This window comes from Saccostrea cucullata, unplaced genomic scaffold, assembly GCF_032062105.1.
Source record: "Saccostrea cucullata isolate Sc308-1 unplaced genomic scaffold, CSIRO_AGI_Scuc_v1 ctg135, whole genome shotgun sequence".
NCBI classification, from domain to species: Eukaryota; Metazoa; Mollusca; class Bivalvia; order Ostreida; family Ostreidae; genus Saccostrea; species Saccostrea cuccullata.
The window spans coordinates 231,872-255,092 of NW_026933790.1; the positions used below are offsets into that span (position 1 = coordinate 231,872).

General features: G+C 33.9%; 1 protein-coding gene across 1 annotated transcript in view; it reads left to right on the plus strand.

The window, feature by feature from the left end:
• The first annotated feature begins 841 nt into the window (after positions 1-841).
• LOC134239370 (uncharacterized) overlaps positions 842-23,221 on the plus strand; it is an 89,048-nt gene continuing 66,668 nt past the window's right edge. Inside the window, exons 1-19 of the mRNA XM_062721549.1 lie at positions 842-981; positions 4,224-4,364; positions 9,919-10,152; positions 10,608-10,667; positions 11,132-11,220; positions 12,451-12,543; positions 12,685-12,777; positions 13,123-13,243; positions 13,540-13,609; positions 13,690-13,903; positions 14,035-14,140; positions 14,359-14,510; positions 16,588-16,690; positions 17,010-17,116; positions 17,276-17,355; positions 18,501-18,555; positions 18,646-18,757; positions 19,879-20,041; positions 20,770-20,921. Coding sequence (XP_062577533.1) covers positions 859-981; positions 4,224-4,364; positions 9,919-10,152; positions 10,608-10,667; positions 11,132-11,220; positions 12,451-12,543; positions 12,685-12,777; positions 13,123-13,243; positions 13,540-13,609; positions 13,690-13,903; positions 14,035-14,140; positions 14,359-14,510; positions 16,588-16,690; positions 17,010-17,116; positions 17,276-17,355; positions 18,501-18,555; positions 18,646-18,757; positions 19,879-20,041; positions 20,770-20,921 — 2,268 coding nt within the window. The 5' untranslated portion in view covers positions 842-858. The remainder of the gene's footprint in view (positions 982-4,223; positions 4,365-9,918; positions 10,153-10,607; positions 10,668-11,131; positions 11,221-12,450; positions 12,544-12,684; positions 12,778-13,122; positions 13,244-13,539; positions 13,610-13,689; positions 13,904-14,034; positions 14,141-14,358; positions 14,511-16,587; positions 16,691-17,009; positions 17,117-17,275; positions 17,356-18,500; positions 18,556-18,645; positions 18,758-19,878; positions 20,042-20,769; positions 20,922-23,221) is intronic.

Consider the following 23,221-nt stretch of genomic DNA (forward strand, 5'->3'; position numbering starts at 1 on the left):
ATTATTCTATTCTGAGATAGTGTAGATTCTAAATTCTTCAAATCATGACCCCTTGGGTAGGGTGGGGCCACAATAGGGAACCCAAGTTTTACATTGAAATATATAGAAAAAATCTAAAAATATTCTTCTCAGGAACTACTGGGCCAGAAAAGCTTAGACTAATGCGAAAGCATAGTTGGGTACTGGGTAGTGTAGATTTTAAATTGTCCAAATTATGACATGTTTGGTAGGGTGGGGTCACAAAAGGTATTGCAACAGAGAAATCTGGAAAAGAACGGGATGGTCAAAGCTATTCAGGTGAGCCATACGGCCCATGGGCCTCTTGTTTGCAAATGATATAATATTTTTTCCAAAACAAATTATTGCAAATAAATGTGATCCAGAACAATTTGATTAATATGAACAGTTTCTTACTGACTGAACTCTCTGATTATCAAATGGAATGAAATGCATATACAAGTGTACATTTCTTCCCTCAATTAATTCTCAGTCAAAGTAAACCAAAACTATTTACATTAAATATAGGTGTTTATCATGGAGTGACTTACAGATATATACATGTACATACCAGTAGTGGATTGTTATCACTCACGAAGCCCACAAATACAACTGGGTGCAAGTCCTAGTGCCTCCTCATCTTTTATTCATACCATGCTAGTAGCTTTTCTTTGATTGAATTAGGGTTCGTTAATTGTATAAATAATTAAATAAGTAAGTCATAGAAACCAGTTTCATAGGGAATTAAGATGCTCTCTGACTTGGAAGAGAAGTCTTGTAAATGAATACTTTCAACAGTACCTCAGAAGTGTACAATAGTACCTAACACAAGTGTACAACAGTACTTCACAAGTGTACAACATGGACTGGAAGAGTATTCATTATAAGGAACTGGTCAAGCCCCTGGTGTTCCCTCAGAGGAGGGACAGTATGTTTGTAGAGAATTCTGATTCAGGGGAGGACAGTACAAACAAACAGGGAAGGGTAAGAGATGCCAATGTAGTGGTTTGAAAAGATAGAAGATTACGATCTTGTCTACATTTCTGGTTACATGCATAATTTTTTAATCTAGTCTGTAAAAAAAAAATTACTACCAGTATACAAGGGGTGATCAAAAAGTTTGCAAATTTAACTAATAGGGCTGGGACGATACAACTTTTTCTATATCGATACGTATCACGATATTTGATCCATGATACGATATGTATCACGATATGTTTAATTGCTTATAAAATCTGTTTTTGCATTGAAATAAACAAATTATTTCTTTGCAAATAAGAATAATTTATTCAAAATAGTTGTTTATATGTTGTAAAACAAAAATATTTTACTCAAGTGGTGTAAATTATTATTTATTTCACATCTATATTTATATTTATCTTATTTACTTTATATATTAAACCCCAAATGTTAAATAAACAAAGAAAAATAGAAGTAAGATTTTGGGGGGCGATATTTCGATATTTCTTCGTATGTATCAATATGCGTATCGTCCTCGCATGTATCACGATATCTCGATATATCGTCCCAGCCCTACAAACTAATCGAATAACTTCTATAAGAGAGATCATACACGGTTTCAGTGTTGAAAATTTTTAAAGCAGTCCTATCTAGGCAGTCATGTGACATGCTCCATAGTGTTCTGTCACAGAAGCTAAAAGATTTTTCTGACTGTTTTCTTACCATGCAAGTTATTTTTTATAACATGTGAAAATAGTTCACTTGTCATAATGGCTGAATCTTGGCAATAGTATTGGGTGAATAAGAATATCCTTTTCTAGAATGAGCATGGTAACCATCATAACCGGAGTCCTCCGTCTTGGGAGCGTCATTTATTCAATGTGGATAAAATAGGGGTGCCTCCCTTTCATCATTATATTTATCTGATATGTTTAAAGTCTAAAGTAAACAATATTTTAGGGATTTAATAATTATATTATTGTTAAGATATTCAACTATATTTTTTTCCTATTGTAAGTTGGCGATCTTTCATATCAAACTGCTTAACAAAGCCACCCCTATATGGTGATTTCCACATATGACATCCAATTCCTGACTTTTCAGTTGTCATATTTTGTTACAGTCTAGCATTAGTCCCCCCTTCCCTCACATAGCCTGTTTAATAGCCTTTTCCTGGAGTCCCTTATGTTTGTTGCTCCATCTCATTTCCTGTTAATATTACATGTACAACTAGGGATGTGCGATTTTATCGGTATACCGGTATATCACGATTTTTTGTTGCGTGATACGTACCATGAAACACTGAGACCTAAATACTTTAAAGTCCAGAAATTATTCATTTATTTGTTCAATCTTTCAAATTACATACAGAAAAGATTAAAAATGTTGTAAAAAGTGCTCCAAACATAATTGATTTTATATGCATAAAAATTTCAAGAAAGTAAAATTTCTAGCATATTTTTTAGAAAAATAATGACTTTTCATAAAAAATCATTGTAAAAACTGCTTTTAAAAATATCATGATATTATCGTGATATTGTGGGAAAAAATCGTGATATATATATATTATTATAACAGTAACTTGATCCGAAGGGTCGTATCATATATAGGCGCGTAAATCTTTAAATAACGAGGCGAAAAAGTTTTCTACGAGTGTGGTGATCCGGTAAGTCGGATCACGACGTCACGTGATTGCATAAAATCAACAGTAAAATTGAGTGATACACATTAGGTATATAATAAATCGCGATACGAAATATTTGGCGATACCCATCCCTATGTACAACTATAATAATAAGGATTTGTAATTGACTATAAACAGAATTTCATGGAATTATAATTGATGCTCCACATTATTGCCGTTTCTTGCCATATTGACAATACCTAATGGAAAGCATATGTGCATATAACACACTGTATATAATTGCAAATCTTCAAATAAGGAAAAAGTTTCTAGTTAGTAGAGTATGCCAGGGCATCAACAATAGTTAGGAGCGTCACAGATAATAATTGGCAAAGAATGTATGCTTATGCCATTTAAACTTTACAAAATTATGACAAAATAATAAAAATATTTCCCGATAAAGTGCAAAAAAAAGTTTTGAAACAGAAGTGTTGTTTAAAAAATCAAAAAGTTGATTTTCTTCTGGGAGTTATACTACTCTCATATAATCGATAATCAAATCAAATTCTAAAAAGGGAGATAATGTCATATTGTTCCATTAGTCAGTCTAAAATTTCACTGCTTGCATGCATACAAACCTAATTTCCTTTTTGGTATAATTCCTGTTAAAGGCAAAAATGGCTACTTCCTGTGATCTCCAAAATCAATGAAGAAAGGTTGGCTTGTTTCTATTGAACTAGTCATTTCTTTTCCATGGTTTATTGCATGCTTCATTAACAAGATTGGAAAAGCAATTTATGACAAAGGGAAAAACAAGTGCAGTGTTATAATAGTCACAACATAGTGTCGTGTTGCTAAGGTTCTTAACAATCCATTAAACTCTCCCACTTCCATGTTGATAATAATTTGGAGCATTTAATCTTGAGGAGGGTCTCTCCTTATTTTAAGAACAATTTTTATATGACTTTATGACCACTCTAAATGAGTAGCTGGTACTTATAACCTCTGAGGTTTGATCTTGAGAAGGATGCATTGCGGGGATATAATATATAACCTGTTCACCCCCCTGTAAAACACGTTGAACTAGGTCTAGAGAGATGAATAAGTTACGAAAACAGGTAAAGTTTATATTCAGGGTTATCTGTAATTAATGGCGATAAATTGTGTTGATAATTTGGAAGTACCGAAGTCAAGTCTGAGCAGCATCTAGATATTTAAACCATATAATGGCTGAACGAGATGTAGTTACACCTTTATCCTTGGACTTTTACCAGAGTCCTTCCTATTCCTCTGTGTCCTTTTCAGACTCTGAAGCTTTGGACAGTGATGTTTTTTCTCTGACTTTTTTACACATTGACAGAGAAAATAATCCCTTCAGCAGTACGTTGGAGGTATATATCTGGATATTTCCGCTGAAAACGGATTATCGTTGCAGATGGGAAAGATGAAATTCTTCTATTAAAATTTCAGTCTGATTAATATTTATAATCTATACTTTTTTTAAAGATGGCACAATCATCAGATTTTCTTTTCAGGTTGTCACAAGGGGATTAAATTCAATCTAATATACAGGTACATTGTAAGATTAAGATTAAATTCCAAATGAAACTTTACAGGTATGTTATTGGTTCCTTTTTTATAGATTGAGGAGCAGATTAACATTGAGACATTGGAACAGCTGAAGCTGGCCTTCGCGGAGGCTGATGCCAACCAATCAGGACAGCTGGATTTGGAGGAGTTCAAGGCCCTCCTCAAAACGAGGCTCTACATCAAAGGCAACAAAGTAAGCAGGCTCTTCCTGAGTAGTCCTGTTTCTGAGTAAGGAGCTAGAGTTCTCCCTCTCAGATTAAGTAAGCAGGCTGGTTAACTCTTCTTGGTATAGGGAACTAGTTCTCTCTGTCACTTATAATATTCATTCTAAAACCAGATTAAACAAGCTAATTCAGAGAATCTGTGTCCCCTACTTTAGGAAGAATGGAGGGGACACTTTAAGAAGGGCGACAGGGCCTTATGGAATTATGATATAAATTTTAATTGCAAAAACTCAAAACCTTCTTTAAACATAACCTGGAAATAAAAGTTTTACACACATACAGAATTTATTAATTGATGACTTTTGACCTTATGAACTAAAAAAAATAAGGGTCTTTCTAAGGCCATAGGGAGTTGTGGTATACAATCGCATTGCAAAAGCTGAAAGGCTTCTTGAAATTTTGCAGAAACAAAAGTGTTAAAGCAAACAGAATTTTTTTTAATTTATGACCTTGACCTTTGACCTTATGACCTCAAAAACAATAGGTGTCTTTCTTAGGCTATAGAGAGTTGATGTGTAAAATTTCATTGCAAAAGCTGATAAAGGCTTTTCCAGATATCATGTGGAAATGAAAATTTAACAGACAGACAGAAATATAGATGGATGGACTGACAAGTGGACAGATAGATTGAAATTAATATCCCCACTTTGAAATCATTCTGATTCTTGTTTTACTGTGTACTAGCGAATGCCAGGAATAACAACAGTTGTACTTGTAAGTTTATTTCTTCAAATCACCACGTACAATGTAGTACATGTACTTGTAGTTACTTCTAGTCTATTTTCAGTGCTAATATATAGTTAATGTTAATTTACTTTTGTATTTTTATACATTATAGATATTACATACATGTACATGTATTTGCTATTTAAAAAATAGTAGAGTAGAATTTTGATTTGTTTATTTTTCTTTAAAAATATATCAACATGATTAATACATATAACTTTTATCATGTAGTAATTATTGTTTAAAGAAACAATAAGTACAATCTTATGCATAATTTTGCATTGTTCAGGTCTTCATTGCCATAATATTGTGTAAGATGCTCTAAAATCTCAGTTCAAGGTTAGCAATGGAAAGTCAAGGCAATTTTTAGAGGGTTTTGATAACTGCTAGACTAAAGTATTCAAATGACATTGAATATTCTTTGAATCACAGAAGAATACTAAGTGTAATCAAGGTAGATTTAAGGAATAACTCTAATTTTTTGATTTCATGATGTGATCAATCGATTGGCTTTCATGATAATTCGACGTTTATGTATAAAATTATCACGCAAGCTAATCGATTGATCGTCGTCATGAAATCAAAAAATCTGACAGTTATTCCTTATATTAACATGCTTTTGATTCCGCAGATCCACATGCTACAAGCCCCGCTTCTGTCTCTATTTGTCCCGCCTCGCATGTGATTTTTTTTTTAACCGTGCCTATTGATGAACCAGTCATTTATGTAGAAATAAAGTACATTAACAATTTGTAATTTTATCTTTGACAAAGACATTGGAAATGTAAATATTGTTGATTAAAGTCGATCCCCTTTTGCAAACCCATGCAGAGCTCCAGGATTATCTGTTAAACTGATGGGAGTATTTTTATGGTATTTATATTTACATGCATTGTTACGGACTAAAGTCCATTTCTTACATGAGATTGGTCTGTTCCATAATGCATTTCTTTGATTGATTAGTGAATAGACACTTAAAGATTTGCAAGTTGTTTTTGTTTTTAGCTCACCTAAGCTGAAAGCTCAAGTGCATGAGCTTTTCTGATCACATTTGTCTGTAGTCCATCTGTTTGTAAACTTTTCACATTTTCGACTTCTTCTCCAGAACCACCAGGCCAATTTTAATCAAAGCCGACAAAAAGCATCATTGTATGAAGGGGATTCAAGTTTGTTCAAACAAAGGGCCAAAAGGGGAGGTAGTTCAGAAATAGTAAAAATTTGGTGGCATGTTTTAAAAATCTTCTCAAGAACCACAGAGCCAGGAAAAGGGAAACTTGTGGGGAAACATCCTCAGATAGTGTAGATTCAAGTTTGTTCAAATCATTACCCCTAGGGCTAAGGTGAGGCCACAAGGGACATTCAAAGTTTATCATAGGAATATATAGGAAAAATCTTGAAAGATCTTCTCAAGAACAGCAAAGTCATGCTTGGTCATATTTTTATGAAAACTTCAAAGCATTCTCAGGCAGTGTAGATTAAGGTTTGTTCAAATTATGACCCCAGGGGTTGGTGTGGGACCACAAGGACAATCATGCAGAGTTTTACATAGGAATATATAAGAAAAATCTTTAAAAATCTTCTTCTCAAGAACAGAAAAGCCATGATTGGTCATTTATTTGTTTGAAGCATCCTTAGGTAGTGACTATATATTCAAATATGTTCAAATCATGATCCCTGAGGGATAGGGTGGGGTCACAATGGATGAACAAAGTTTTTCATAGGAAAATATAGGAAAAATCTTTAAAAATCGTCTTCTCAAGAACAGCAAAGCAATAATTAATTTTATTCAATTGAAAGCATCCTCAGATATTGTAGATTCAAGTTTATTCAAATCATTACCCCGGGGTTACTTAAGAGCGGAGCCGCAATGAACGAGCAAAGTTTAACATAAGAATGTATATAGAAAATCTTTTAAAAAAATTTCTTCAACAACAGCAAGGCCATGAAGGCATGATTAGTAACATTTATATGGAAGCATTCTGAGGTGGTGTAGATTAGATTTGTTAGAATCATGACGGGACAGGAGGAGGCGCTCACAATGTAAGTTTAAACTTGAAGAGTAAAACAGCCACAGTTATTGAAAGAAATATGCAAGCATCCTTATTAAGTATAGATTCAGGGTTGTCTAAATCATACCCCATCCCCTTTAAGGATAGATTGAAACCACTTATGGATTGAAAAGAGGAAGGTATTGTTTTAGCTTTATTGTGCCCTAAAAATTTAATGTTTTCAAAAAGTTCTGAAACTAGCTTAAATATTAGTTGAGTGTATGACTGTGAAAGATCAGGAAAGAATATGGCATGAAGGAGTTCCATTATGAAAATATGACGTCATAAAGAATGTTTCCACTTAAGCATAGTGCCGTGGCCCCTTTTTCGGACCCCGCTAACTTTATCTAATTAACTCAAATGTTAATTATTTTATACCTAACTTATACTTTGTTATCTTTGTGGTATATTACTTGTAAAAATTCACACTGAAAACGGCGTCTTAGTTTTATACATGTACTTGTAATTTAAAAAGCCATATACTTGGTGTTAATTCCGGAATGTTGCGCTTGTCCGAGTTGGGTTTTAATTGTGTCACATTAATATTCAGAGTAGGCGGGGCATTTCATCGATCGATTGAAAAACATGTAACATTTAGCCAGTTATAATGGCTTTCGGAATTTCATACAAAATACAAACTGTAAACAGAAAAATAAACACAAAGAATTTCTCAAGGATTACGCCATTTGTTTTTTGTTTTTTTTACGAAAGATGGTACTGGGGAGGATCTTTGAGATGTATAATTATGATCCCTATAAATCCACATCCCCAATCTTGTGGTCGTTTCTCGGTGGAAATTTAACACTTAATTAAATAAACTGAGCCTACTTGTATATGAAAACGGGGAAAATCATATTTAAGAAAAACTTCTTTATTTTTTTAGAAGATAGTGCCGTATTGAAATTTTAAACACCTCTCTCTCTCTCTCTCTCTCTCTCTTCATACCTTTTAAAGTAGTCAGTAAATACCCCGTACTTCTTACATATAATGGTGAATGGAATATCTACATGTTCTACCCCGTGTCCTTTTATTTTTACAGTCAAAAACACTTTGAGGAAGGATACTACTTCGAAGATGGGAGCTAAATCTTTGAAACTCGTTGAGCCTCCAAACGTGCCCCCTAAATCAAATGACTAAAAATAATATAAAAATATCGTTACATTTTTTTCCAATTTAATATTCCATTGCCCTATTAAAACACTTGACAAAAAAGAAATAATTCTATGTTTATTGATTGAAAATGTACATGTAATGGTCTAAGTTGGACGCCTTTTGAAGGAATGTTAATCGTATCTACAACCACGTGGTTTATTGATTTTTTTGTATTCACAAAGTTACCTGAGTCTACAAATCATGTGGTGAATTGGAATATTAAACAGGTCACAATGAGGTCAATGACATGTAAATACCCGTAAACAGTGAAGAAAACTGTCAGCGTTTTGTATGAACAAATTCTCCCTTAAACATGTTGAATTTTTCTACACCTTCTGTTCTTTTGAGAAATTTGGGCAAGCATGCGCTCACTATGTATTTCAGCTCTAAAAATCAGAATAACTTTGAATAAGAATGGAGATTTGTAATTTGCATTGACCCCTCTCACAAAACACAGTCTCGTTCTTTAATATTACTCATTTTTAATTTCTGTAATTTTGCAAAGTTGCGATCTAGACCTTGAAGAATTGTTTTATTAATTTCATTAGGCTACTTTCTAAACCTTATTTTTGCACAATTTACTGAGGGCCATGTTTTGTACACTAAGTTCAATCATTCTTTGATGCATTTCTCTATTTTAAACAGAAAAAGCCTCAAAATGACCCATTTCAAGGGGAATTTTCCTTTAAAAAATAGTGTTCACAGCCGTCGCCCACTTTAATATTTGGATATGTTGTGCAAAATACAATGAAAAATCATATATATCAAAATCTTTGTGGCCGATGCCTGTGGACAATATTTTCTGAAAGAAAATTTCATTGAAAATTGGTGTCTTCTGCAACATTTTGACGAACATACAGCAAAATGCACATGTTTATGACGTCACAATTAGCATTAATAGAAACGCATATGAGAAAAATGATTTGTATAATTTTTATGCATGGAATTTCAATGATTCAGAATACATGAGTTTTCATTTCTTACATCAGTTTCATTTTTAAGAAAATCACAGGGCAAGATTTGTATTGAAACTGTACCTTCTTTTCAATATTGAACTGATTTCTGCTCTTTTTACTATCCAAAGACAGCACTCAGGTGAGCGATGTAGCCTATGGGCTTCTTGTTTCTTTTCATTGTTTTCCCTTTTGGGACAAATTAGACTTCAAAGGCTTCAAGATAATGTTAAATATATTTACCAGTAAACATTTTTATGGTTTAATTTACAAAGTATTTTTTAAAAGTAAGAAATTCTCCGCTTTCTTTTTATTACACAATTTTTACACTTAGCCTTTTTAAAGGATTTATTCTATTTATCCTGTTTTGTTCTTTGTTTTTAACATTTTCCTTCAGGCAATTACTTTATATGTTGTGCCTTTGAAATACACATAGCACTTTAAATTTTTCTCCATTTGCCTTAGCTTTTACATTTTTGCATTTTAATTTACATATCTCAACAGTTGATAAGAAAATAAAAAAAAAAGTTTTATATATGCAATAATACAAATGGTAAAAAATGCTGATAATCTATTATATACATGTATTGATCCTCAGACTGCTAGATATAGGGGCGTCTCATTTTTAAGTTTGTGTTGATTAGGAGAACCAGATAGATGCCCTGTTTATGAAGATTGACTGGTCCTCAGAAGGGGTGATTTCCTGGGATGAGTTCTGTACCTACATGCAGCTAGAGTATGCTGAAAAAGAGGACTCGTACCTACGATCCAAAGAAGTCAACTTCCACCTACCCGCCAAGATACAAAATCCGCAGCATAAGAACCCCATCCTGAAAATCACGGACACACAGGATGGAACATTCATAGCATGTAGTCAGGTAAGATGTGACCACTTCTACTGGTAACACGGTAAAGAATTTTTTTTCATATTTCCCTTAGTGAAATTGCTAGGCTTCAAATGTTTGTCCAAGTAAATGTTCTGGTTGGAATTGGTGTACATGTATACCAGTATGTAACTTTGATTTAAAATACATTTATTCATATTAATGAAATGGATTGAACAGCAGCAGGCATAAATGCCTAAATGCCTATAATTGTTCTCACCTTTTATAACTTTTAGCTTAAGGCTATTCCAATTTGTTTTCTCTGTTTAATTAGCAACCACCCATCTTTCAAAAACTTAGTACCTACCTTATTTTTTTTTATCTAATATTTAATAATAAAAATGACTGCATATTTTTGCAAGCTGATAGTCTTGCATATTATTGCAAAAATGAATTTCTCCCAAATAAACAAATATCATGTACAGTGAGTTGTCTTTGTTTCATTTCAGGATGGAATGGTGACTTTCTGGGGAGCTAATGTTGAACTAAAAGAAACCAAATATGTTGTGGTAAATTTGTATTTTATGAATCTAAACAGTCTAACCAGATACATTTAAACATACTGGCAAATTTTCAGCTGAAATGAATGCCAATACATTTATTTTTATTACAATTTTGTGAAATGTTAGACAGTGATATCTGAATAATTTCATACAGAATGCAAAGAAATTTTTTGATCAGCAGGTAAATGTATAGTAGAAGCTAGCTCTAAGAGATTGTGTTGATGATATGCCAGAATTCAGGTTTTGCTTGATTTATTTTATTATGTTTTTAAAGCATTCATAAAAATTAGCGTGTGAAACTTTTTTCCATGTAAAGTTTATCATATGTTTTCTTGTTAAAACAATATATGGTATCTGTGTCATGCTACATGTATACAGACAGCATGTGGCAGCTGTGCATTCAGTAACATTAACTGAGAATAAAATGGTAAATTGTCAAAACGAATCAAATAGAAACCATTTTTCTACAGAACACTGAGGCTAAGAATAAACAGAAGACTAAATGGATCACAGATTTTGTCATCATGGCCCAGTGGAAGAAGGTGCTAGTGGGAACAGGGTAAGACACCGAAAAATGAAGACCTCTGCTTATACTCTAGATGTGCTTTCTTTGCTTGGGTTAATTTACAGTGTGTATGCACTCAGAAATTTTGTGCAGGAATCTGTTCAGCATAATTGTTTCATTTAAGATATTACAGTTACAGTCAAAGATATCTGAACAATTCTTTACTTGGTGATGTAACGGGGTGCGTTCAACAACGTAGCTGCTATGTCGCCGCTACGTAAAGCTACGCTCTTGGACGGAGAGCTAGCCTAGTCGCCACATAGGGAGAGCTAGCAGAAATATCTAATGCTAAGTATCAAATCCAAGATGGCCTCCTAAGTTACAAGTTCACAGTACATAAGGTTTTAACAAAATGGAGGGTAATTTTCTACATCTTAATAAATTAAATGTAAATGTACATATTTATTTTTGCTTGAAAAAAACTTTTTTGTCCCCAAAATAAGTTTTTACTGGTATATTTTTATTCAAACTTTAACAGTTAGCATCTAGGTTAGCTGTCCGTTCAATAGAGATAGATATCTAACACCTAGCTGCTAGTTTAGCTGCTTACGATTTTGAACGCACCCCAGAAATTGTAATATTGCCAAACTACGACCTCTTAGAAAAAGTCATCGTCTGGGCAAACTCAATGAAATATTGCTGCAACATATGTTAATTTGTTGATTATAGACAACAAATCAGAAAGTTGTAACTCTTTATTTTTGAAAATATGTTTATTAGTTTGCTTTTCATGGAACATATATTTTGACGCTTGTTAAAACATGAGAAGTTTTGGAAATTATATGGGAATATCCTTTTCAAAATGCACCTGGTTTATTAGTTATTAGTTCCATGTTTTCATATACACTGTATCTGTTCCATTTTTAAGAACTTGAATTTTTAAATTCAACAGTATTACCTATTTACTATAATTACACGTATCTTTAAAAAAAAAAATTATTATTTGTGTTTTCAATTCAAGATAATTATTAGTACATACTGTGGTTTCATCCATTTTCATTGGCATCAATTTTCGTGTATTTTGTAAAACAGACATTTTCGAGGATACTTAAATTTGTGGACAAAGGCATTGCCTATAAAAATGAATAACACATTTCTCAATTCAATGAACATTTGAATTCCTGGATCTGCTTAACAACTAAATCCTCGAAAATTGGTGCTCAACGAATATTGATGAAACCACTGTATGTATCATAAAAAGAGTTGTGCTTATGATATTAACAGAGACAGAGAGATCCAGTTCTTTGACTCCTCTTCATACAAGCCCTATTGTCAAATCAGTAGTCTGGAAACGGTGCCATTAAAACTCGATTATTGGTAAGTTCCATACCACTCAGGTGCTTAAACAATTTCTAAAAGATCTACAAACTCAGCTGTTATAATTTACATAATAAATCCCAAAGACATGGGGACATGAATTGATGCATTTTGACAGACAAGTTTCCTGATAAATTTCAGTGCCACTGGATCAGATGAATGTTTGATTTTGTTTGGGGACAGTGATGGGTGTATCAACATACTAGTCATAAACTCTGTCGGGGAATGTCTCAGGTATGTAGCCATAAACTAGCATGCTTACTAGTCATAAACTCTGTCGGGGAAATGGTACGTACTAGTCATAAACAGGTATGTAGCCATAAACTCTCGGGGAATGTCTAGGTATGTAGCCATAAACTCTGTCGGGGAATGTCTCAGGTACGTACTAGTCATAAACTCTGTCGGGGAATGTCTCAGGTATGTAGCCATAAACTCTGTCGGGGAATGTCTCAGGTACGTAGTCATAAACTCTGTCGGGGAATGTCTCAGGCATGTAGCCATAAACTAGCATGCTTAAAAAAATGGGATAACATGACAAACTGTTCTATATTTTGAAATGTTAATATTTGATTGGTGCAGGACCTGGAATAAACTGCCCAGTAAGGAAGGATTTATTGCCGAGATCAGTCTGTCGGACGCCATCTCAAAATCCAAGATCCAGTTTATCCGATGGAAAGTCCATGGGGATTGGGTACAACAGGTCAGGAGAAGTCCCGTCTCTTAGAAAATTTAATCTTTATCATGTTTTCTTCTCTATCTTAAGTTAATTTCACTTCCAACGGATACAAATATTTTTGAATTTGCATTTGGAACGAAGGCAATCAACACCTTATTTTTTAAGTCTGAGAAAAAAGTGAATGATATTTTAAAATACTAAATTTCAGAAATATTTCAATTAAAAATGGTAATTTTGAAATGTGTGTTCATATGAATTAAATGTTTTGGTTATACAGTTTGGAATCTCCAGCATGTTTTATTTCATATTACATGTTTCAGTTGAAGTATTACCATGAGATAGGCCAAGTTATATCCTGTTCTAATCATCAGGAAACAGCATTAGTTATAGGTAGGGATTAAATTCATCTAAATTGTATACATATGGTTAGAGTTATGGTTCCTGAATTTGAGATTTTTTCTACCTATAAGGTTGTACCACTGGGAGCACCAGAGTAGATCAGGGAGGTAACTCTTACACGGAGAAAGCGAAGAAGACCAATGCTAAACTCAGGCTTGACGCTGACCAGAAAGTGTTCTATGTTTACAAGGGAGTCAAGTGTTTTGACTTTTCTAAAGATAAAAACATCATCGTAACCGGAGGCATGGATAGAATAGTCCGTCTGTGGAATCCCTACGTCTCAGAGTAAGATGGCCCCAGTGACAGCATTCAAACTTAAATTGGAAGTTGCAATACCTGATAGAAAGGAATTACTCTTTTTTTATTTTGAATTTTAATCTGTTATTATAATTATCCTTGGGATGATTTCTTTTTAGTAAACCCACTGCCATGCTACGAGGACATAATGCTCCAATATTTTACCTGTTTATAGCCAATGATGAGAATCGTGTGTTCAGTTTATCAACAGATAAATGCATCAAGGTCAGACAATCTCATAATGTTTTTTCAGTAATCAAGGTTTAACTATATAAAGATATTTCTTACACTGTGATTTGCTAAGTTATTTTATTTAGATATGACAGTCACTGTTTATTATTTTTTGTAAAGATTGATCAGTTGCATATATAAGGCATATTACCGATTTTAATTTTAACCTCCTAGCTTGCTTCAATATCTATGTTTTTCCCTGTGTTTGCCAGGTGTGGGACATTTTAGATCATAATTGTCTACTGACTGTCCGACCAAAAGGTCACAAAATCCGCGGCGATCTCCAGGCCTGCCATTATTCCAGTGCTGCCAAGAGTATGGCCATAGCAACAGATCAAATGGCCATTCTCAACCTCAAACAAAAGTAAGCAACCTTTTTTGTTTTAATTTCTTTGTATAATGAAGTGCTAAATAAACCATATGATATGATGAAGTTTTTACCATAATATCCTGCTATAGAGCTGGGTATTGGCAAAAAATTTCGTAGTGCGATATATTGCAATATTTTTTTTCACTGTATAATGCGATATATATTGCAATATTTTTAACATTATTAAAATGGCATTTTCTTACTATATAAACTTTACTTTACATGTAGAATGTACAAAACTATGATAAATAAGCAGATGGAAAAGAAAAATTTGTTGATTTTATTAAATGTATGCTCTGAAGTACACCCATAAAACAGTTTCTGCTTTATTGTTTGGCTAAAAAATGACCTTTCTTACATTTATTTTTACATTGAATGATAAATTCTTTAGACTTAGCATTTTGCCAGTATATCAATATTACAAAACCGTATTGCAATACGATATTTTTTTGTCATTGTATTGCAATATACTGAAATATCGATATATTTGCCCAGCCCTATCCTGCTAGTAATTATTTTCTAAAATATATGCAATTATATGACTTTAAATGATCAATCTTGATGTATTTACTAGTATATATATGATTAAGTTATAATAATAATTACCTGAGTCAAGTATTTGAGTGTTCCTTATTTCAGAAATCGTAGGTTAGTAAGTAATTTGTATGTGAATTTGTCCCGAGTTGTTTGTGGGTAAATGGTGGCTAGAAGATGCTGTGTTTAGGACAGTCTCTCAAACCTGGTTGACATAAAAATGACTTTTAACAACATGTAATTTATTGTCTTTCTTCCCGGTCAATATGTGACTGTTTTCCTGAGTGTAATTTGTTTTAGAGATATTGTATAAAGCTTTACAGAATGCACACCCTTCAGTACTGTTACAATGATGTGCAAATCAAGTGTGACCTGTACTGTATTAACAAGGTGCTCTTAAATTGTACCCACTGACAATTAAAAGATGTATTCATATATACAATTATTTATTAAATATACATTAATAATCTGAATCAATATATCATCAGACTACATACTATAATATTTATTCTTTGTTTAATATTACTGACAAAATTACTGAGGGTTGAATTACATGTATATATAGTCAACTTAATCTGAGAAAAAGTAAATGTGTTTGAATGGGAACATGTGAATAATGATGTAGATTGGAGTAGATCTTTTAAGCTAGTGTGTCTTGACTTTGTTCTGACAGTAACAATGTTATCTGTTTTATATAAGACTGGATGCAAATCTCTGCAGGTAAGGCCAGCTACTCTGCCGAGACCACCAATGCACAGATTTACCTCCCCTGTTTAGCATCACTCTTTCCTTTTAATGTGCCTAAGACTCATTATTAACAACAGTGAGATGGAGCCTTCAAATAAATATTAGATGATATTGATACAAGTTTTCTGAAGATTAATATAGAAACTTTTTTCTTTCAAGCTCCACTAACCCCTTCCATTTTTTCTCTCTCCTGTCCAGTTGTGTAGCTTTGAGATTGTGTTAGCACACACATTTATGGCCATAAGCTTCAAGCCACAGGAGCACTGCCCTTTCTGTCTCTGTGTGTTAGCAGTGTGCCATTTTTTGTTTTGTTTTTATTGTACTTTCTTTTTGTTTGTTTTCTATTGCAGTTTTTTAACTTTGTCAATGTTTTCTAAAGCTTGCGGTTAATGTCTTTTTCTGCAAGTCTTTGGTGTTAAATGTGTAATATAGCAAAGAGGGAACAGAATGAAGTACAATGTACAGACATACAGTTGAAGTATGAATAGAGCTTGCATATTTTAACAAAGTCTATGCATGAAGATGATTTTATATGTACATGTACATGTATGTCAGAATATTTAATATATGTATTTTTTATTTATTAATTTAGCGAGTGTAAGTGATAGGTATAATTTTATCTAATTATATGTTGTGGCATTCTTTGTATGAATATAAGGCAAGCTGTGAGTCATATTAATTTCAATGATATGTATTTGTATTCATAAAATGCTACTTCTTAAGCAGTTTTGATGTTTTAATTATTTTAGTTAAGTTTTACTGGAAAATTAAGCAATATTCTCATTTTTAGACCAACAAAGCATGCAGATATTACAATCACTCACAAAGAACCGGTCACCTGTGTACGATACAATCCTAGTTTTAAACAAGTCATCACATGCTCAGAAAGTTCTGTAAGTATTGCATATACCTTAACAATATTTACAAAAGATTCTATCTTTATTTGTGCTAGTTATTAATATTGCAAAATGACTCTATGACATCAAATTCCAAGAAAATGAATTGATGCATGAACTTTTGACAGTTTTAAATGAAAGGAATAATTTTCTTTGCGTGCAATTATCGTTTCTCATAAAATTATGTGATAATAAATTTCTTGCATATACATATATTAAGGAATCTACTGCCATAATAAAAGTTCATGAAGCACTCTTTACGTATATTTTTTGAGAATTATTGAACATTGATCTAGTCTGTATGTTTGTCTGTCAGGTAATCAAGCTGTGGGACCTGGAGACAGGAACCCCCATCTTTGAGTATGGCGATGCCCACGGAGATTCAGCCATTACCTGTATGACCTTTGACAACACAGGAAGAAGGTTAGCCCAGAAATGCATGCATGAAACAATCTTCAATGTTGCACATTATCTTCAATGTTGCAGATGAATTTGTTTATTGAACTTCGAAATTGTTATAATGAACATGGAAATCAATGTTTTTATTTGTATGTATTAAACAGGCAAAAAAATTCCTTGCAGGTTAATTACAGGTGGTAGAGATGGGATCCTCAAAATCTGGAACTATAACAATGGGCACTGCCTGAAAGTTCTCAAGAAAGGTAAGTCACTATTGTTATAGATCAATGGAGCAGACAGATAATTTACAGTACTCACATAGAGGACTCGTCATCTCCATAAAAGATACTGTAAATGTATTATATTTAGCGTGTACAATACTGTAAAACGAGAAAATTTGGCGCACACGTATTTTAGCGCAAACGCAAGTGGGAATGCATTGGCGCAAATAAATTTTAGCGCTTGCACTTGTCAGTAAAATATATAAATGTGATATTTTGGTGTTTTTTAATCCACACCCGTATTTGACTTTTTGGTTAGTCAAGCACGGAAACACATTAGTACTCCCGTATTTCAGTAAGCATTCGTTACCTTTACCGCGGTATGTGTTGCTATCACATGGACGTGTTATAATGTTTAAATTTATTTTAAAATCTATTTTCAATTAAAAGAAATGTAGTATTTACTCATTTAAGTCACATTAAAACAATGTATGCATCGACAGAAACTTACTTAGATAAAACGGTAATCCTAATCAGTATTGTCTGCAAGCTCAATCGCCATGCTTGATTGCATTGTTTACCTCGAGGCGATAGATGATTGACACACCAAGAAGCCAAACTTTGAAGGTGCTAATGATAACAATCGGGTAACAACTACCAGGGTAACAATAGTTTAATTAAATTATAATTTGGCAGAGTTTTCTGTCTTCCAAACATGTGCAGTGCTAGTGTGTATATAAAATCCAATGACCCTTCGACATTACGTAATCGCGCTTTCCGGTTTACATGTACTTATGTCAAAGCTTTGAACACACACAAAAAATGATATTCAGAAATCCTTTAGCGCACAATAAATTTTAGCGCTCAGGAGCTCTTGCGCCAAAGGCGCTAAAATTAGTAGTGCGCCAAATATTCTCGTTTTACAGTATTTGGCGGAAATTGATTTTTGAACAAGTTAGCGTAGATTTGATTTAGCGCATTTCTCAATGTTCTTATTTATTTATATATGTACAAGACATTTAGCATTGTACTTGAATTAGCGGAAGTTCCTTTCCGCCAAAAGCGCTAAAAAGAATACACAGCCAAACATAATACGTTTACAGTAGTTCAGAAGTCACCAGCATAAATAAGAAATAGATTGATGATGTTATTTGAGATGTTTTGTTATTGATTGTTTCGTTTTACAGAGGAAGAAAACGATGAGATTTGTGACATCACATATGTAGAGATGAACAGAAATAGGTGGGTGTCAAATCCTAACAAAATCCAATTCCCCAGTGAATGATGTTAAGTAATATGTATGTCTAATTTCTGTTGTGTGCTTTGTTTTAGATATGTAGTATCTGTTGGCTGGGACAAAAGAATCAACATTTACTCGGATTCCGTCACTGATGTCAACATCCATCATGTACAACATCCCAATCCAAACTGGTCCGATGATTTAGTAAGTACATGAACTTCTGTTGTTTTTCTCTTTTTACCTCAAAAATCTTTGGATTGTTTGGTGCTAGGGTTTCCATATTTCACATTTATTGTGACAAAACCTTTCTTTGGTACCAATATTTTGACTTATAGCTTTCACATTACTTTTCTAAAGCTTTAACCATATCTTTTGAATGTTTAGTGCTAGGACTTTTATATTTGGCATGAGTATTTCATGTTCAGGGTTCGACACTAACGGTAGCCCGCTGGCCCGGGACAACTGAATATTGAGATCGGGCTACTAAACATGCCTTTAAACTTGCCCTGCAGGACTACTGAAAATTTTAACAAATACTCACTCAGAGCAACAAAAATAATTAACATTTATACACAATGCACCTGATAATTGTTAAATCTATTTTCAAACATATGTTTTATCATCATAATTATTATTTTTGTAAGTCAAAATGTATAATGGTGATTCGAAATACCCTAAATGATTATAAATGTGGACTTTTTCGAATAGAAATATGTCTTAGGTACAATCATAGAGTGACATATAATTTTTACAAAAAATGCAGCCAGAATGCAGGATTTGGTGTCTCTATTTTCAAAATTTCATGGGGGAGGCCCCCCTTACCCCCACCAGCAGGAGGGGGAAACCCTCTCCCGCACCTACCCCCCTCGTCGCTTCGCGACTCGGCCACCAGCCTTCAGCTGCTGGACAACTAATACATAAACAGGGCTAGTTGAAATAAGAAATGGCTAGCCCTGCTGACAAGTATGGTTTTAAAGTTAGTGTCGATCCCTGATGTGACAAGCCTTTTAATCCGGAAGGTAGGCAAAGTTTGAACCTTTACCTTGAACTTTCACCTCCTTTGAAACACTATAACCTTGGCCATAACTTCTGAATGGGTGGTGGTAGGACTTCCATATTTTTCATGTGTATTTCTTGTAACCAGACCTTTCAATGCCTGGCCTACTGTCCAAAAAAAAAATTAAATATTGGCCAAGAGCTGCCATTTGAAGGCACAAACATCTTTTATTTAAATTTTATCCATATGAAGACTCTTTAAGTAGAGTCTATGAACATTTAAGCAAAGTCTAGATCAGAATGTTAAAATCTGTGGTTTGTTTCTGTAGAAGGACGGTCATAAGGAGGATATATTATCTGTGGCCCAGTGTCCCCCCAATCTGCTGGCAACCTCGGGGTATGATGGGGAAATCATCGTGTGGAACATGGTGTCTGGTCACATCTTCTGTCATTTATCTGCCCCGGTACCTAGTAATTACGAGGATCAATCGCGTAAGTACTTACCTAACTACTGTGTGTTAACAAGTACCAAGTAACCACAAGGATCAGTAACGTAATTACTTACCTAACTACCGAGTATTAACAAGTACCAGTAATTATGAGGATCAATCACGTAAGTACTTATCTAACTACTGAATGTTAACAAATACCCAGTAATTATGAGGATCAATCACGCAAGTACTTATCTAACTACTGAGTGTTAACAAGTACAGTAAAACTCGGTTATAATGAAGTCACGGAGACCAATAAAATTACTTCGCTATATCCGTAATTCGTTATATCCGTATAAGGAATTTGTTCAATTTATATAGCTGGAGATCTAAGATAACTTCGCTATATCCGTGAATTCGCTTTATCCGTGTTCGTACTAAACGAGTTTTGCTGTACCCGGTAACTACAAGGATGAGTCATGTAAATGCAAATTAAACTCATTGTCAAGGAATATATTTACTTTAACTACATTATGTTAAAGTTATGAAAATCATTTTGAATATTGATGATCAAGAAAAAAAATGATTAAGATTAATTTTTATGCTTTTTTTTTTTTCCTGTAAAGAATTTTATTAATATTTTCAAAAATCTTATGTCCTCATGTGTATTTTTCTTCTTGCATAAAAAAATTCCTTTTTGACCATCCTTAATTTTATGTTGGTGTGTATAGACTGAATCACTTCAGTTTTTTATCTGGAGTAAATTATTTATAAACTTCCTTTTCACAGTGGACGGGGATCTGAGTATCAATAAGCTGCTGTTTATACAAAGTCGGGCCTACAATAAGGACTCCGCCTCTCTTATTGCCAGCGGACCCCGCGCTCACATCCACTTCTGGAATGTCTTTCAGGGAGGAACTCTCATGGCACAGTTCCCAGGGGTGAGTTATTCAGCTTGTGTCAAACACATAAACCTACTCTATTAAGTAAGGTACAGTGTATATGGGATAAAAGCGTGTATGAAAATTGATTTTGTATGCATATGAATTTATAAGAATGTTCATGTTTGAGTAGAGGCATTATATAGCTTATATATTCTTTTAATTAGGGCCCCGCAAGGATTTGCGGGTGCCCTATAGTAATCACTCTGTCTGTCCGTCTGTCTGTCTGTCTGTCTGTCATTCTTCCGTCCACAAATTTTCTGTTTTTTTCTAATAACTTTTTTTTATGGTTGCCCAATTAAGTTCAAATTTGGTATGGTAGTTCAATATGCAGAAAGACAAATTTTGATGCTAAGTTTGGTTCTCTGTGGCTTCTGGTTTGGAGCTGGGGTGGTGGGGTAGATTCCTTAACTATGCATAAGAATGAATGGGAAAAGAGAGATAACTCCTGAGAATGTTCCCATTATAAAATCTGAAGGTTGTGCAATTTGTCCTTTGGGATTAATTAACCTTCCACTTGAAGAAAATCTTAGCATTATCTTTATCTGTCACATTGAGATTAGTTACTATACTGCCTCTGTCTGCAAATGAAGTTTGTTGTGAAGTTAAGGTCAATTTTGAATGATGTCTACATTCCTTGAAATATGGATTTAAATAATGTTCATACTTTATTTTGGTTATGATTTTATTGAATTCTAAAAACAAGATATAAATTAAGATATCCTTTTTAAGGTCTTCCGTCTTCACGGAAGACCTTATAGTGATTCTACTGTTTCTTATTTATTATTATTCTTTTTTAGACAAAATTTTGTGCACGCGATTTCTCGAAAACTATTCAGCGGTTTTCAATGAAACTTTCACAAAATATGTGTCATTAAATGAAGTTGTTACATCCGAAGAAAAATTTGGAAAATTCGGTTCCGGTGCCAATTTATGGACGATTTCCTGATTTTAAAGTGCAATTTTGTCGCCCCTTTTTATCGAAAATGGCTGAGGATATGAACTGGAGACTTATTGGAGATGATGGATCAAGACTTTCTGGTTTGCAGAATTGCCTTTTCGTGCGTCGTAAGCACTTCCGGTTTCTGCCGGAAGCATATTTAAAAAATGCAATTTTTCAATTTTTTTTGTTTTTCAATATTTTTCTTTGGTGTTTTTAATCTAAATAGAGACTTGTTTGCGAATGCGTAATATGTAATTTCTTTTAGAATCAAAAAAGGCAATCTCGAGATATTCGCATTAAAAAATTTGAAGCGGTGTTTTCAATGGTCGAATGGTTAGCGCGTTGGATTATCACGCGGGCGACCCGGGTTCACTCCCCCGAATGTCCGACTTTTTTAAATCACTTTTTAGCTCACCTGAGCCGTAGACTCAAGTGAGCTTTTCTGATCAAAATTTGTCCGTTGTCTGTCGTTGTCGTTGTAGTCGTTGTCGTTGTCGTCGTCGTCATCGTAAACTTTTCACATTTTCATCTTCTTCTCAAGAACCACAGGGCAAATTTTAACCAAACTTGGCACAAAGTATCCTTAAGTGAAGGGGAATCAAGTTTGTTCAAATGAAGGGCCACGCCCTTTTCCAAGGGGAGATAATTATGAATTAGAGAAAAATTAATGGCATTTTTAAAAAATCTTCTTCTCAAGAACCACTGGGCCAGGAAAGGTGAAACTTATGTGGAATCATCCTCAGGTAGTGTAGATTCAAGTTTGTTCAAATTATAACCCCCGGGTCAAAGGTGGGGCCAAAATGGCCGACCCAAGTTTTACATAGGAATATATAGGAAAAATCTTTAAAAATCTTCTTCTCCAGAACCACTGGGCCAGGAAAGGTGAAACTCATGTGGAATCATCCTCAGGTAGTGTGATTCAAGTTTGTTCAAGTTTCCCCGGGGCTGGGGTGGGGCAAAAATTTGACCCAAGTTTTACATAGGAATATATAGGAAAAATCAATTTTAGATCATGACCCCCGGGGCTGGGGTGGGGCCAAAATGGCCGACCCAAGTTTTACATAGGAATATATAGGAAAAATCTTTAAAAATTCCAGAACCACTGGGCCAGGAAAGATGAAATCATGTGGATTTAAATAATTTGTTCAAATGATGACCCCTGGGGCTTTAGTTTTTAGGAATATATAGGAAAAATCTTTAAAAATCATCTTTCCAGAACTACTGGGCCAGGAAAGATGAAATTCATGTGGAATCATCCTCAGGTAGTGTAAATTCAAGTTTGTTCAAATCATGACCCCCGGGCAAGGGTGGGGCCAAAATGGCCCACCCAAGTTTTACATAGGGATATATATAGGGA